This window comes from Uloborus diversus, chromosome 1 (genome assembly GCF_026930045.1).
Source record: "Uloborus diversus isolate 005 chromosome 1, Udiv.v.3.1, whole genome shotgun sequence".
NCBI lineage: Eukaryota > Metazoa > Arthropoda > Arachnida > Araneae > Uloboridae > Uloborus > Uloborus diversus.
The window spans coordinates 31,524,210-31,540,352 of record NC_072731.1 but is presented as its reverse complement, the minus strand read 5'-3'; the positions used below and the strand labels follow the sequence as shown (position 1 = coordinate 31,540,352).

Here is a 16,143-nt window from a genome sequence, read left to right as displayed (position 1 = left end):
CTCTACATGTGTTGGAATTATAGAGCATTTCCATCGTTAGGATAGCTAACAGCGTTTTGTGAAAAGTGATGTAAAGGTAACTCTTTCTTTTGCAAATAAATGGATTGGGTTATAAATAATGTGTATCTCTTTTGTTAATAGTATCAAAATACGAGGACGTGATTTGCATACTTCTGCCAACAATCTTTTATTTTATTACCTTTGTAACTTCGAATATATTTATTCAAGTGTGAATATTTCGTTTATGAATCATCAACTTGGAAATTGGAGAGCCAAAACGGATGCATAAATGATTCTACTTTAAGACTTTTATGAGCTATTTAGTGCATTAAATAAATTATTTAAAGCGATGACTTCCACTGGATTTTGATCGTGATGACCGATACAGATTCAGCGCAAATATGTAGAATTTGGTAATTTCTGATGACGAAAGATAATATTGAAGCAGCTGAAGGCCATAACATTTATTTTCTAAAGTAAACATAATAACAGATTTCAAGTATAGATAATAAACATTTACGAACAGAAGAATGAGAATTGATTAATTTACGGTCATACTGTTATTTTTTTTTTCTCTCTCTTAAATGTTGCATCCAAGCTATTCGATATGGCTCTGGTAGTGTACTAGAGCTTTAAAAGTGGTTCTAGATAAATATTTTTTTCATGGTTTTCAACAATGAACTGGACACCACCCAAATCTTACCAATCTGGTAAACGAATGGTAATTATAGATTAAGTTATGATTTCCCGCCAAAATAGTTTTAACATTCGTTCAGTTTTTGCTGCTTTTCATCAGAAACTAGTTTAATGATCTTACAGAGTATGTAAACGCCAAAAAAAAAAAAAAAAAAGTGTTAACCGAAACCACTTCTGGGTGATTCACAGAGATTCTTCACGTCAAATAATTTTAGCTTGTTTAAATGAAACTCAGCTGAAGTTTTGCAAAATAAATGTAATAAAATAAGGAAACTTTATTTCCTTAAGTTACCATGAATTTTTGATTTTGACGTTTTGTATACTATCAGCGAATGATGTTTGAAGATTTACCCTGAAACTTCAAAATACATTGACAAATATTCTAAACATTTATTTCTTTACACTCAAAGTTTGAAACAATAGGTCTTTAGTTGCAATTTTTAAACTAAAAAATTTAGTTTGACAATCCAATTTATCTTCTAGTCGTTTTTTTTCACGCCAAACTTTATATTAAAAAAAAAAGAAAAAACTAAATTGCCGATCGTAATTTTACGTCCTGTCGTCATTTTTTACTAGATTTTTTTTAATGCAAAAACTTTAAAAGCTACTTGAATTATTCTTAAATTATGCCTAAAGCAGGAGTTTTGGCAACTAGGACAATGATGCCTATCATATACATCCTAGTTTCCAACCCTGTACTACACCCCTGAAATTTCAAGAGCGAAATGATCATGTGAGACCTCATGCAATTCAATCATTATTTTGTGCTAAAGGCAAATAAGAGACCAGAAACATTTGAAAGAGGGAAAAAAAGTTTAGGGTTACTATTGTACAAAATGGTTAAGATACTGCTTTTATTTTTCGGAGTTCATTTGGATGAGAATAGTACAAAGATTTCTTTTAAAAAATTTATTAAAAAAAAAAGATCAATAAAACCGACTAGAATTTCAAAAACAATGTCTAAATCAAATACCGCTCCTTAGTTATCCTTATCCATATTTTTAAGAAAATGAACAAATCAGGTGCCCGTTTCAAAATGCGTGTTATGCTGATTTTCTGAAAATGCCCACTTGTGTGTTGAATTTAAAAAGCTGAAAAAGAAGAATACATGTACGAGGGTTGTTCTAAAAGTAAGGTCTTTTTTTTTCTTTTTCTTTTAATACTTTGTTTCTATTCTTATTTAAACATTAATTTCTAGTTTGCATTCAACGGCCTGAGAGGAAAACGAGTCTTTAACAGTTTCTTCCATTTCATCATTCCTGCCAAGAGACTCTTTTAGGTAGTAGTACAAGTGGAAATCGCTTAACACCAAGTCTGGACAGTTCGGAAGGTGGTCAATGTATTCCCATCCAAAAGACTTGATGAGACTTTGGGTTTCTTTTGTAGTATGGGGTCTGGCATTGTCATGCAACAATAACGCTTGATTTTACTTTTTGTCAGCATAAAGTAAAAAAACTCTATGTTTACATTTTTAAAAATATATAAAACATGTTAGTTTTTGCAGTTTTGGCTGGAGAAGTAAACTCATATTCAAAATATAGTTTGAATAGAAATCATAAAAAATTAGATTCTTAAAATTAGTTTGAACAGTTTTCCGCTGAGGAATCGAAATGACACGAAGAAATAAAAATCAACGCAAAAAAAAGAAGCAAAAAGAATAAAAAATGTTAAATAAAAAGTAAAACAGTGGGAAAACAATTTATTACTACCTTCAAAACGATCTTCCCTTAGTCATTGGCTCCTTTATCATCTGAGCTAATTAATCAATTTTTGTTACAACTTTTAGATTGCTGCGCAAAATAAAACAAAAACTCTGTCACCCCTCCCCCCCCCCCCATATATCAGAGTCAACTTTGTATTTAACCTCTTTTAATCATAAGTTTCGAACCCTAAAAAGACTATTACTATGCCGCTATTTTGTCATTTTGATTTTCACTAGCAAGAGAAAGTGATACAAAGCGCAGATTTAAGTATGTGCAGCACATACGGTGGAAATATTTGCCTTCCGGTCTGAACCATTACACATACCCAGCTCTCTCCCCTCGCAGGTAATAGATTGGTTTTAAGCATGATTATTATTCTTAATTGCCGCTTTTACTTTCCCCTTGGGTTGCTCCGAATACTAAATACGGCACTTCCTGTGACCTATACTGGTGACAATATGGGTTTCTTTTGCGGAAATTGTGCGGATTTTCCTGTTCTCGTATTACGCATATATTAACATTTGAGCGGTTAGTCATGGGCTTTGGTAATTAAGGCAGTTTTGGAGAAAGTGAATGGTTTTTTGTGAAATTTAAGGCAGTAAAGTAGTGTTAAAAGTGCAATCGTTGCACACACTGTGAAGACTCAAGAACAAAGGGGGTGAGAGAAGAGGCTTCTATCTGGATGTCACGGTTTCAGGGAAAATACCGCATTTAGTTGTTTTCAATCAGGAATTTTCTGGGGCTCTGCCTCGGAAAATGTTCGACATTGAAGTCAAAATTTATAATTTTTAATATTGTTGGTAAGAGTGGAGGAGGAACGCACTCCCTGGCAATTTTTTTGATGCTGTCGCTTTTAAAACGCAGTATGATCTTTGGTAATGCTTGTAGGAGGCGTTTTTTTTTTTTTTTTTTTTTTTAAATTTTGTAATTGACTAAGGGGCTCCGCCTCCTACTCGTTCATGCTCACCAACCTCCGAAGATTGCTGCGCAATCTTATTTAATTCGCACAGATTTAAACCATCCATTAGAAATAACCAGATTAAAAAGCGCGTCACGAGTTCCGTTTTGAACAAAAATAAAATCCCTCTCTCCCTCCCGTAGAAACTGGAATTCAAGTAAAGAGCTCATAATTAGAACACTATCCCGCTCCCAACCAAACACACACACAAAAAAAAAAAAAAAAAAAAAAAAAAAAAAAAAAAAAAAAACGTGATAAAAAAAAATATGCATAACCGAGGCATTAAAAAAAAAAAAGTAAAGCGCTTTGCAGAACTCCCCTTTCCCGAGTTCCGAACTAACTTGCCCCAACTTGCACAGAAATAGGTGCTGTGGGGCTTCTGAGCATTGCAAAACGGCAGTTTTTGACGCTTGAAAAGTCGCTTTTAAAAACTTGTGCGCCTTCGTTTTTTCCTCCCCCCCCCTCCTACTTTTTTTGTACCCTCAAACGCTTGCTCCTCCGGTTTTTTTTTCCTTTTTTGGGCTCTTGAGCTTCCCTGCCCCCCCCCCCCGCCCTCAAATATGTGCGCTTTCGTTTTTCCCCCCTTTTTTCGCGTTTTTTTTTTTTTCTTTTTTTGCACCTTTTGAGAGTCAAGGTTGGCGCTCTCTTGGGGGACCCAGTCCGCTCCGCAGGGACATGCACAGGGAAGGGGCCACATGATAACCTGTTGGCCCGAGCTTGAAGGGGACCCGGGATTTTGAAAATGAGCGGTGAAATATATGTAGGGACATTTCACGTTGGGGTAAATATGGAGGGGGCTCGTTAAAGTCATTTGTGACGGGCAAAATTTCTGAGCACGCCTCTGTTCAGAGCCTATCAATGCAGACAGAAGCTATGTCATAAATTGGTGACAACTTGGCACTATATCGACAGATATCAGGCGTGCTCTTCCCTACCAAAAGCGGTGATGCACCCGGGCACTCCAGAAACATCAAATACTGTTTAGTACGCCCAAAATGGTAACTCCCGCCCCCTTCTCGCAAGAAAGCGAAAAAAAAAGGAAGTGAATTATATTAATTTGAATTTTTGGCATCTTGAATTCAAATTATGTTTTTCGCAATCACGAGCGTGTGCGTGTATGTATGCGCGTGTGTGTTTGTGTAGGCGCATGTGTGTGGGTGTGTGTGTGTGTGAGTGTATGTATGCATGTGTGTGAGTGTTGTGTATGCAGTGCTGTGCGTGTACGCGCGTGTACGTGTAGGCGTTCGTGTGTGTGTGCGTATGTAGGCATGTGTGTTTGTGTCTGTGAGCAGGCATGAGTGTGTGTGTGTGTATGTGTAGGTGTGTCCGTGTGTGTGTGTAGGTGTGTGTATGTATGCGCGTGTGTGTGTAGGATAAGGACGCAACCTGGACACGGTTGTCGCAAAAGGAGCAGCATCGTGAGGCGGCCGGTCGACGGTGATGCTGCAGAGGGTGCTGGCGGGAAAATAAAATCAGCGTAACGCCAAAAACAGTCAAATGAGAACAATAAGCAATCGTGATTGCTCAAAAAAAAAAAAACCTTAAAATATCCACACCTTCAGAAGGCGGGGGGGGGGGGTATGCACCATAGACTCCCCCCCCCTCCCGTGGACACCCCTGCAAATTTTTGGCCTTGTGACTTTTGTCAGAATTTTAAGCATGCAGGTTTTTTTTTTTTTGTCAAATTGATCACTCCTTTTCTATCAAACTCCCGATTATCGGCGGTCGGATTATCCGTGGTTCGGATTATCCGCGGATATTTTCTTCATTTTTTTTAAACATGATGACTTACAACTAACCGACATTTTTTAAATAAAAAAATAAGATCTGTTCTAATATTATAGTCATTAAATGTTTTTTAAGCTTATGATTGTGTTATTGTTCGTTTTTAGCGTTTGCATGCCTTTTTTTCTTTAAATATTATCGTCTTTAGCTATAATTTAAATGCATGTGTGAGTAGAGTATCGTTTATACTTTTTAGCTGTCATATACACTTTCTTATCTATTATTTGGATTATCCGTGGTTTTGGCTTATCCGCGGTTGCCGTAGTGCCACCCTATTCCGCGGATAATCGAGAATTGTATATTAAATGCAAAAACTTAAAAAGACCCGGCACCAATCTCCTCCCCCCACCCCTAGTAATTTATTTCGAGGAATGTTTCGGTGGTGGACCACTTAGTCGTTTTGGTGGAGTCCCATCTCCTATATTTAAAATATTACTTTCCTTTTCACTAATATTTTTCTAGATTTTAGCTTGGAACTTTTTAATTTAAATTAATATTTAGTAAATTCTTTTAGGCGATATTTAAAAACAAAGAAATACTATGAAATATCAGATTAAAAGTAATTGGTAGAAACTTACGAAAAAGTATTTTTTGCTCCGTTGTTGCCTAGCAACGTAAATCCTAATTAACTGCAAACCGGAAATTAAACAACATAACTTTTGAAATTTCTAAGCCGTTGTTTTGTCTTTGGCAGTCCAGTTTTTTATTAAGAAAAAGGCAAAAACGGTATGTCCTTCAAATAAAACTGGGAGTTAAAAGTAATTATTATGTGTGTAGCAACAAATTACGACTGAATCTCTATTACTGAGTCATTTAATATTGCATGATATGTGATGGTATGCTACCGCATTCTTGTCACGAACACTAGCTAATGTAAAATGTAGGACAGCGTAGGTGAGTATCGATTTTTACGTAAATTAGCGAAAAGAAAAATGTTAAGATTTTTCATGTTTGCTACCATGTTTTAAGCCTTTAGTTGGAAACTAACTAATACGTAAGAATATTGGTAATCAATATTTGTTGTTTGAATTTTTACTTGTCAGTATTTTTGATCAGAAGACGTTCTGCTGCAGATTACAAAGCTTTCTCTTTGTAACTTCAGGAAATGTTTAGCTTTTTAGAGTTATTTTTTGTTGTGTAAGTGTATTTCATGCTTTTAGATGTTTTCATGTGATGAATTAAAGCTTGCCTGTCTCCGTTGCTTAAAACACTGTTAGCAGATTTTTTGTTTCATTAAAAAGGTTTGTATTTGTTTGAAATTACATAATTTGTCTTTTTTTTTTTTTTTTTTTGTAATTGTAATGCTATAACTTTAAATTGTCTTGTTGTTACACCAGTTTCATGTTTAGAATGAGCAAGATTTAGTTCCTGAACAAACTGGGTGGTTTTTAATGGTTCCCAAATTATATTAAATATTTATTATGTTATATTTTTATGTATATTATGTATGTATGTTATGGTTATATTTTTATTATAGCATTGAGTTAATTAATTGCTGTGCTTGTAACTTATCTAAATTTAGAGCATTGCTGAATAGTTATTTCAAGTGAGGCTAATGTTGCTAATTTTTGATTTATGTATGTTCATTATTTTTTAATGTTTGAAGTGTAGAAATAATGCATAAGATCTTTAAAAAAAGCTTTTTTGATTAGATCACATATGATATAAATAGTTTTCAAAAACAAAAGAGGTTATTAATTAAATTTTAAAAGAAAAGCTCTAGCATCCTGACTATTAACTGAAAATGTAAATCAAGGCAGAAATTTATTTGAAACTTCAATTTTTCCTTAAGATAACTTAAAGTTAAAGTTTGAAGAAAATTATTTACAATAATAGAAATTTCCATCCATAAACCAAAGATATGATTGCAATTTTAAAGTGTAAAAGGCAATGCTGACTCAAAGAGCACTTTATTGGATAACTGTAGGCTTGCTGGAAGTCCCAGTTTGACCGGGAGGATTGCGGTTTTCAGACAAAATCCCGGTGTCCCAGTCGGTTTACTTTACGTCCTAGTAAAAAATAAATTTGATTAGATGTGATAGACAAGCTTCCTGGATTGAAATGACTCTTTTGTACGCGTTTTTAAAAAAATGTTAATAATTGGTTCCTCAAAGAAGAATTAATGGACAAACCAGGATATTACATTCCCCTGAGTTTGAAACCAGTGAGTTGAATGTACTCCGCCATTCTGACTCCAGTATTACATCTTAAGCAAACAAAAATGCTTTTATTTAAATTATGTTGTGTGTGTTTTGTGTTCTTTATAAATAACTACATAAAAATTGCTATAGAGAAGTATTTAAAATAATAAATAAACCAGTTAAATTAATTCATCCTTTTGCCCCCCCCCCTCCTTAAAATCCGCTGCTGGGGGAGGACTGATCCTCCCCTCGCTGTGCCACTGGTAAAATCCCATACAAAACTATTTTTTTATGCAGTAGAACCTCGATTATCTGAGCTAATTCGAACAAGTATCGCCTCGAATGTCAGAAATCTCAGTTAATAGAAACTTTGTATAAAAAAGTCAGGATCGCAAATTTTTATGTGTTAATTAAAAATACAATAGTATATTTTTAACTCCCGATGCACAAAGGAAGGGGGTTATACTGTCCAACCACAGATTGTGTGGAATCGGCAAATGTCTAGTTAAGACGAATCTATATGAATGAGGGGGAAAAGTAAAACTTTTTGATGCTCGTGCTCTGCTCATTTGAATCAGATTCTGCTTCTGAAAAAGCTGACACCCCTAAAAAATAATAGATTCATCTATTTCTAGCTGTAAAACGGGTGTTTACCTTTCCATACATTCCATGGTTAAACAGTAAGTTTGACGTATCTGTGTGTCTGTCTGTAGCACTCTAGCGTCTAAACGGATGGACCAATTAAAAAAAAAAAAATTTGTTCGAAAGGAGAGTTGATAGATAGTATTCTTAGCTAGATTGCATCATTGGATGACATTAATTAATGAAGATATTAATTCAAAACCTCTAAAAGGTTTTTTGCAGTGAAAACTTAGTTAAAAATTTTAAAATTTAATACCACAATAAAGAGATTTTTTTACGCGTCTGATAGAATGTATTTGGAACATCATGTTCATGTTTCATAGAATTCAAATTATAACCTTTATTTAAAGCAGACTTTAATAACAGATAAGTCTTTATTCATGAGATTGATAAAAAAAATTCATTGTTAGCCAACAAGGAAATAAAACGCAGTGATTTAAAATTTTTATGTGTTGCCAGTTTCTATTTAATAGCAAATAAAATACTTGACATTGATTTTAAATAATATTTATTTTCAATTTTCCCTCCTGTTTCTACAGTTGCGACTCAGTTGGGGGTTTTAAAATTTTTTAATTTTATCGTTGCTTGTTAACCCCCAACACACAAAGGAAGGGGGTTATAAATTTGACATGTCTGTATATCTGTGTGTCTATCTGTGGCACTCTAGCACCAAAATGGATTTACCGATTTTAAAAAACTTTTTTTTTGTTCGAAAGGACAGTTGATCGAGAGTGTTCTTAGCTAGGTTGTGTCTTCGGATGACATTAACTAATGAAGATATTGATTAAAAACCTCTAAAAGGCTTTTCGTGATTTTTGCTGTGAAAACATATTTAAAATTTTAAAAATTTAGTACCAAAATAAAGAGTATTTTTTCTGCGTCTGATGGAATGTGTTTGGAACTTCCATGTTCTATAGAATTCAAATTATAATGCTTTTTTAAAGCAGATTTTAAATACGGCTAATCCTTTTTCAATCGAATGGTAACTGAATTCATTGTTGACCATAAGGAAATTAAAGCTATGATTTAAATTTTTAATCTGTTGCCAGTTTCCATTTGTTGAAAAATAAAATACTTGTAATTGATTTTTAACAGCATAAGGCATTTAAAATGATTTTTATTTTTCCCTCTTGATTCTACATTTGCGACTCAGTCGTTTTTTTTTTTTAATTTTAATTTTTAATTTAATTAGTTTATTAAAAGATGAACATGTAAAAAGTAATGTTTTACAGTTAAAAAATTAAAATGAAAAATAAGTTGTAGTAAGTTTTAAAAAGTCAATTGAATTTTTTTAACATACAAAGTATATATTCAAAGATGCATTAAAAAATACAAGTTTCCAGAAAATATTTTAATTTTCAAACTGAAAATTCATCATTTTATTAAATATACGTTATTTAAAAAAAAAAGCCTTCATTATCAGCTCGGTTAATAGATACCTCTGTTAATTGAAGCTCGGTAAATCGAGGTTCTACTGTACTTTAAAAATTTGTAAAACACCCAAACCAAGTTTTATTTGTAAACCCACAGTACCTTTATGTGGACAGTTTTCAAAAACAAATGGCAAAATCCCATCCCAGAAGGCTGAGTATATTAATTTTTCAAAAACGTTCCATGTTGTTAAAGAGAAGAAACAAATACGCCTTGGGAAAATGATATAATTTTAATAGGAAAAAATATGGAATGTTGGGGGGAAATCTAAAGTCTTCAAAATGCAATGCTTTGGAAGCCCCTCCCCTAGCCAAAACTACTCGAGAGTGTCTCAAATCTCGTTTCCAGGGCTTCAATTTCAAAATTCCAGGGGACCTTGCCTTATAACAATATTGAAAATCGTTTAAGACTGCTTTTTTAAGAAGTTTTGGAAAAATGCCGAGCCTTAGACCTTACCAAATGTGGTCTATAGTAAAGTTTTTTATACTTCAATATTGGAAAAATTGCGAACAAGACCCTTAAACCTCCTTTCTCTAATACCATCGAATTCGACAAAAATTGGATTTTTGAAAACGACAATTGATTAAGGAATTTAGCATGCAGTCCACTATAAATAGAGTGAACAGATGCTCCCGTGTAAAATCTGAAAATGAAAAAACTACAATTACAAAATAAAAAAAAATAATAATAATAAGGGGGAGAGCTTTAAACCCCTCATCCCAGTATCAGTAAATACTGCTCAAAAACCTTGTCTTTTAGGACTTCTATTTTGGAATGTTTTTTGGGGAGAGCCTCAGAGCACCCCTTTAACATCATCAAAGTTTGTCGGTAACTACGTTTTGGAATCTCAATTTCAAAAAGTTGGGAGAGGGGTGATCGATTTCGCTCTATTTTTTACAAAATTAGATTGGAAATGTCGCTAAGTCCCTTCCCTTACCCAAAAGTCAAGAATTATGGCCTATAATAACTTTTTTAAGAGTTAAGATTCTAAACATTTCCTCAGAAGTCGTCACAAAATATTTCTCCCCGTAACATCACCAGAGACGGGTGCCCACCTAGGGAATGGAGAGGGGGTCATGGTGCAGACTGCAACCTTGAAATTTTTAGAGGAGGCTGTTTTGCGGGGTATCTTACTCATATTTAGGGGGAGCTCTTGCTTTCGGGAGGGGGGTCCCGGCAATATTTAGGGGGGTGCCCTTGCCCTTAGGGGGGAGGCACCCTTGCGAGAGACACTCTGAACCTGTGTTCTTAAGACTATAATTTCAAAAATTCTCCGAGGGAGAGCCCCCAGACCCCCCTATCAGAGGGAAAATTTTAAGTGTGTCCTCTTAAAATTAGTTTCTGGTTGCGCCAGACATTGACTTCAAATGTGCCAACTCCTCCTGAACTTGTAGAGCACGTGAAGAAACCTCTTGCTCTTTCTGCAAGTGTAGTAGCAAAGGTTTGCAACCAACTTGTAACAAAACTTTTAATACATACTTTTTGGATTATATTAGACATTAGATTTTTACTTACCGTACTTTTTAACTTAAATTTGAATATATTTCAATGCATTTAATATCTGTATTCTTTTTTACTGTTTGTAAAGAATAAGTGTAATACAAAAAATAAATATTTATTAATTTAAAGCAATAGTTCAAACGCATCACAGTCCACCTTAAAAACACTAATTGCAACATACTGACCAAATTTTCAATCAAATCATGTAAGTATTATTATAGATAAGGGCCTTTATGAGAGTATACTGCCGCCTTCTTTGATGATGTCAGTCTAGAAAATGTACTAGATGGGCAGATGTACACTCAAAGTTCAAAATACTTTCCATGGCACCCATTAAGCTTTTGTGTTGAAATATTTTTCCTGCTCAAACTTTCTACAGAAGTGTTGAGCATTTATGAGAGCTACCGGCCACCATCTTTGATGACATCATAGCAGAAAAATATACCAGGTGGAAGATGTCCAACCAAGTCCAAAATACTTTCTAGGACACCAATTAAACATTTAAAAAAAAAATCTCCCTACTCAAATTTTCTTACTCCTGTGCTATCAGATCCTTAACTAATTGGCGAAAATTAAAAGATTAAAAGTAAAGCATCCATATCTGAATACTGAATTCGTTTTCGGAAAAAAAGAGGAGAGGTTTTTTTATTGCGATTTGTGTTACGGTATGTCTCCATTTTGACCAAAAAATTTTTTACATACTGACATGTTTAGTATAAAGTGAATTTTATATACAACTCTTTACAGTTTATTGTAAATATGAAAATACAACTAGATAGAAAAATTTAAAGCAAGATGGATGTGTGTGTATGGGGGGGAGGCGGCATTTTGGAGTGTTGCCCCACCACAGAAACTTCCTAGATCCGACACTGCCCCATTGTCTGTTGTTAATCATTCCTCTCACACCAAGGAACATAATAACACTATGACAACGAATTGACATGTAAAATGATCAATAGTAAAAAATGCTTAAAAGAAATGTACTAGAGATTTAGAAAACAGGTATCAAGAAAGTAACACCCTGGCCATTTGGACACTTTTCAAGATGTTTCAAAGATTGATTTAATTATTTTCAAAGAGTCTAGAATAATTAAAATTATTTAAAAGACTTCATTTGCATATTCCAGTCTCTGAAATTTTAATAAATAGTGGTATAATTTTACAAAATTGTTCTAACTATTACAACAATTTTTTTTTTTCAATAACAAGTAGCGCCGAAAATGAAAAAGAATAAGAGGTACATAGTATTTTTTCCCCTCTTGCTAAACAGATTGAAAGTATGCAGTAGAAGTAAGAAAAAAGCAAGCAAAAACAAGAAATTACAGAATACTGAACTTGGAAATAAATAAATGCAAACTGTGAAACATTTGAGTCACATAAATTTATCTTTAGCAATGCATTACAGAAACCATGATTTTTAAATTTTTGACATTGGATGCAGCCAGGAGCTGAATTTGGCACCTCCCCCCTGTATTTTTTAGAAATGCTAAAATTCGAGATAACTACATTTTAATAGATTTTTCAAAATGTACTTGAAAGTGAAATTTATTTTTTATGTACTTTTCATATTGAATCATGCAAGTTTAAGGAGTTGGGGAGCCCTCAACAAAGTAGGAGCCGTAAACTACATTAGCTTGTTTAACTTAAGTGTAAATCCAACACAAGGTACATTGGACCATTTTTAAAAAACTCGCACAAAAAGAAAAAACTTTGAGTAGAATTACAAAAGCAATATTTTAGCATTAACATTATTTTAGTATTTTAGCATTTAGTGAAGTTGATGAAGACTTAAGTTGTATTGATTTTTCAGAAAATCGAGATGGTTCTGTTGTAAATAACGTAAGAGTAGAAATTGTTTAATTTAATATTTGGTTTAATTTAATATGTGATATTGATCTCTAACCTTAATGTTTCTTCTTCTAAACAGCATAAGTTGGTTACAAAATTGGATAATATTCTTTTTAAAATACTTGCAGAAGTTGTTTTCTTAATGTAGATTGATGTACCCCGGGCCCGTGGCACATTGGTCCACTTCACAAAGTTTTGTTTAAAAAGTAATTTAATAAAAATTAATGAAGTAAACGTTTAGAAACAAATCTGGGATGATGAGAAATATTTGACAAAACTCATCAAAGAAAATGGAAATGCTTTTTTATTTTATTGGTGAGATAAAAAATAAAAAGTAGAAAAGTAGACCAACGTGTCCTGACCTATACCATGAGTTCAAGCCTAAATCTAGAGAGAATCCTGAAAACGTGGCATGTGCTTATATATATTTTTTGAAGGGGAATTCAAACTAATTTTTAAATTAAGATCCCAAAATCTAGTTGATTGTTTTGGTACTGCTCTCAAGACACGTAATTATGATAAAATATGAAAATTTGAAGTTTCTGCTGAATTAATAACATACATTTAATAGCAATTTTCAAAAAAGATACTTGACCTACATTGTGATTATAAGAATAATTCATTATCTCTTCCAACATTTTTTGTACGTGTAACGAAATTATTCATTCATGAAAAGCTTTCTTTTTGATTCAGTTCTGAAATTTTAATGTGCCTCATGCATACAATTCTGGTCCATCCCCATTTCCCACTGCTGGGGACATTCTTTAGGAAATCTTACTGTCTCAGAAATTGTTTTATTGCACCTGGTGACCCACTTTTTTGATAAGTTCCCTGAGTAACGGTTGCTATGTTGGACCGTTGCTAGGTGTTGCTCTTGAATTTTCTAGCATGCATGTTCCTTAAGTGAATGACCCTTTTTGTTTAAGAATTCAGAATGTGTAAGCTTTGCTCCATTTGATCAGGCTGGGCACTCCGGGCATTTTAGATTAGATGTCGCGGGTGGAGTTGTTTGACGTACTCGTTCGCGGTTTCATTTGAGGTGGGACGGGCTATGAAAGAGGAGAAACCAGAGAACATGTGAGCTCTTTTGAAAGCCGTATCTGCTTTTGGACTGTTGTTTCACTTAGAAATTTAATTTACAAGTTTGAAAATTAATTGATTTTTTGCTTTAAGACATGCATTTATAAGTCTTTTTGTTATTATTATTATATTTTTTTTTGCATTTTATGTTCAAGTAAAAAATGATAATCTTAGTGTCATCTTCTGTAGCACATTTGTGAGCTTTTCTTCTATTTTTTTATTGTTAAAATAATGTTTTTGAGTTGGTGCTTTTTTATGTTAGCTCACTAGAGAAAAAAAGAAAGAAAGTTAAAAATATGTATTTTGTGTGGCATTTCCAACTGAACTACACATTTAGTATGATGACTTGATTCTACTGCAGGTTTTTCGCTTCTGTTGCGTTTTTCGCAAATTGCAAAAACACTATCTGAAGCACGAAAATGAAGCAAGTCATTTTTACTGTCTTGCTCAAATAATAAATAAAGAAATAAACAATGCACAATCCAAGAAAGGAAGCAGATGCTGTGATAAGATTTTCAACTAAATCTTATTGTAAATCTTAGCTAAGATGTCTAAATTGCTATATTAAGTTCAGAAACACTTGGTGTTAATGTGCATTATGTCCCCTAAATAGTGCATTGGGGGAGTGGGGGGAGGAGTTGTTCAGTTTTTAAAAGAAAAATATGTAAGTAACTACTGTGTATTTATTTCTTGAAAAGTGTTGTGGATGAACTTTGACTTTAGTTTTCGACTGAAGATGAAACTCATTGAAGCATTTATAAATCTATGTGAACATATATTCCTTAATCTTCAAAATTTAAAATTTTTTCTAAAACTATTTCTTTCTAATTTTAGCTTTTTTGCTGAAAAACTTTGGAACTTGGCTAAAACCCTTTTCTACTGTATTTTGGAAATGTACAGTCAAACCATTCTTTTTAAAGGTCTTATTTAGAATGTATTACTAAATTATGATTATTTTACACTAAGAAGAACATATATTTATGGGTTGGCATTGAAAAGGTTCAAGTTGTAAATTTTTGATTAGAGCAATTTGGTTTTTTGATATATTTTGTAGGTAGTTGAGAAAAGTCAAGCAATGTATGATTTAATGATTTAACTGTTTAAGCGTGTTTTTGCTGATGTTGATTTCAAAGTGTTTGCATCCAGTTATTACAGTTAACTGGATGCCAAACACTTAAATAGGAATTGTTTGTATTCTTTTAGGATTTAATGTTTCATTGCTCTAGTGATTTAAAGACAAAGGTCCAAGCATTTTCCTTGAGTGGGATTGGCTTTTGTTTTTTCTCTTCCCTTTTAAGGGATTTCTTTTGCAGTTTTCATTTTGTGAAGTTATTTTCCATTTTCAGCTGTAGCTGACTTGCTTTTTTTTCTCTCTCCAATCTATATTTGATTCCTGTAGGTGCCATCGTTTGCTTCTCAAAAGGTTTAATTTTTTTTTTCTTGGGTAGGTCAAGTTTGTTTGGATGTAGAGGGAACTGTATGAAAGTAATAGGGAAAGTTTGATTGGAATTGAGTTTCTTTGGAAGTGCTAACTTGTATTTAATAGAGAAGAGTTTAATGCTTTTGGTCTATTTTACAATGGTACAATTGTTTAAACTAATAAAAATACTTTGGTGACTAGTTCTTTCAAAACAAGAATGTTTCAAAAGCCATTTTATGCTCAATTTTTTTATAGACTGAGAAATAATTTGTCTATTCTAATAATTTTCTTTTCCTGGCTCCTAAGATGTTACAATTTTTGTCAGTCTCCAGTCATGGTAATTACATCTAGAAAAAAATTTCAATGCAAAAATTTGAATATATTTTTGTAAAAAAATCTTCTCTTTTTCATTGTCTTATGATTATCATACAATGATAAGTGAACCAGCCATCTCACACTAAAATTTCTTTAAAATCAACTCTGAAAAATAATTTGTCATCTGTAGCGCCTAAAAATTTTATCTGCTGCCAGAGATTTTATAATTTTTGTCGGACTGGTGATAACAATTGCACATTTTTGCAATAAATTTCTTTCTTTATTCTTGTTATTTGTATTTTATTTTTAAACTAGGGTACAAGATAATACAAGAAGAGAAGTATTGGAAACTTTTTGGCATTCAGGGTTGACTGGCTTAGTTAGTATTTCTTATTCAAGGATATCAAGTTCACTTTTACCTGAAAATGACCCATAACTTGAACGTCCTCATATCTCAGTAAATATTTTTTCCATGGTTAGCACAATGCTATTTGTGTAGAACCATACTATGGATAAAAAAAACTCTGTAACTCAATGTGTGAATGTGGAAAGCCAATTAAGTTGACTACTATTTGAGTTATTCCATGACGGTTGATTCTAATAAATTGTCTGAGTTTTTTCCAT

The 16,143-nt window shown here is 33.1% G+C and overlaps 1 protein-coding gene across 4 annotated transcripts in view; it reads left to right on the top strand.

Moving 5' to 3' along the window:
- The first annotated feature begins 5,893 nt into the window (after nt 1–5,893).
- Nucleotides 5,894–16,143, top strand: part of LOC129234525 (coiled-coil domain-containing protein 148-like) — a 46,954-nt gene continuing 36,704 nt past the window's right edge. For 2 of the 4 annotated variants that reach the window (XM_054868537.1, XM_054868536.1), the window contains exon 1: nt 5,894–6,036. Coding sequence is in view for 2 of the 4 variants with exons in the window: in XM_054868535.1 (XP_054724510.1) it covers nt 13,756–13,781 (26 nt within the window). In the remaining 2 variants the exon portion in view is untranslated. Of the gene's footprint in view, nt 6,037–13,679; nt 13,782–16,143 lie in introns of those variants that run through there. The other 2 variants (XM_054868535.1, XM_054868534.1) reach the window with 1 other exon arrangement.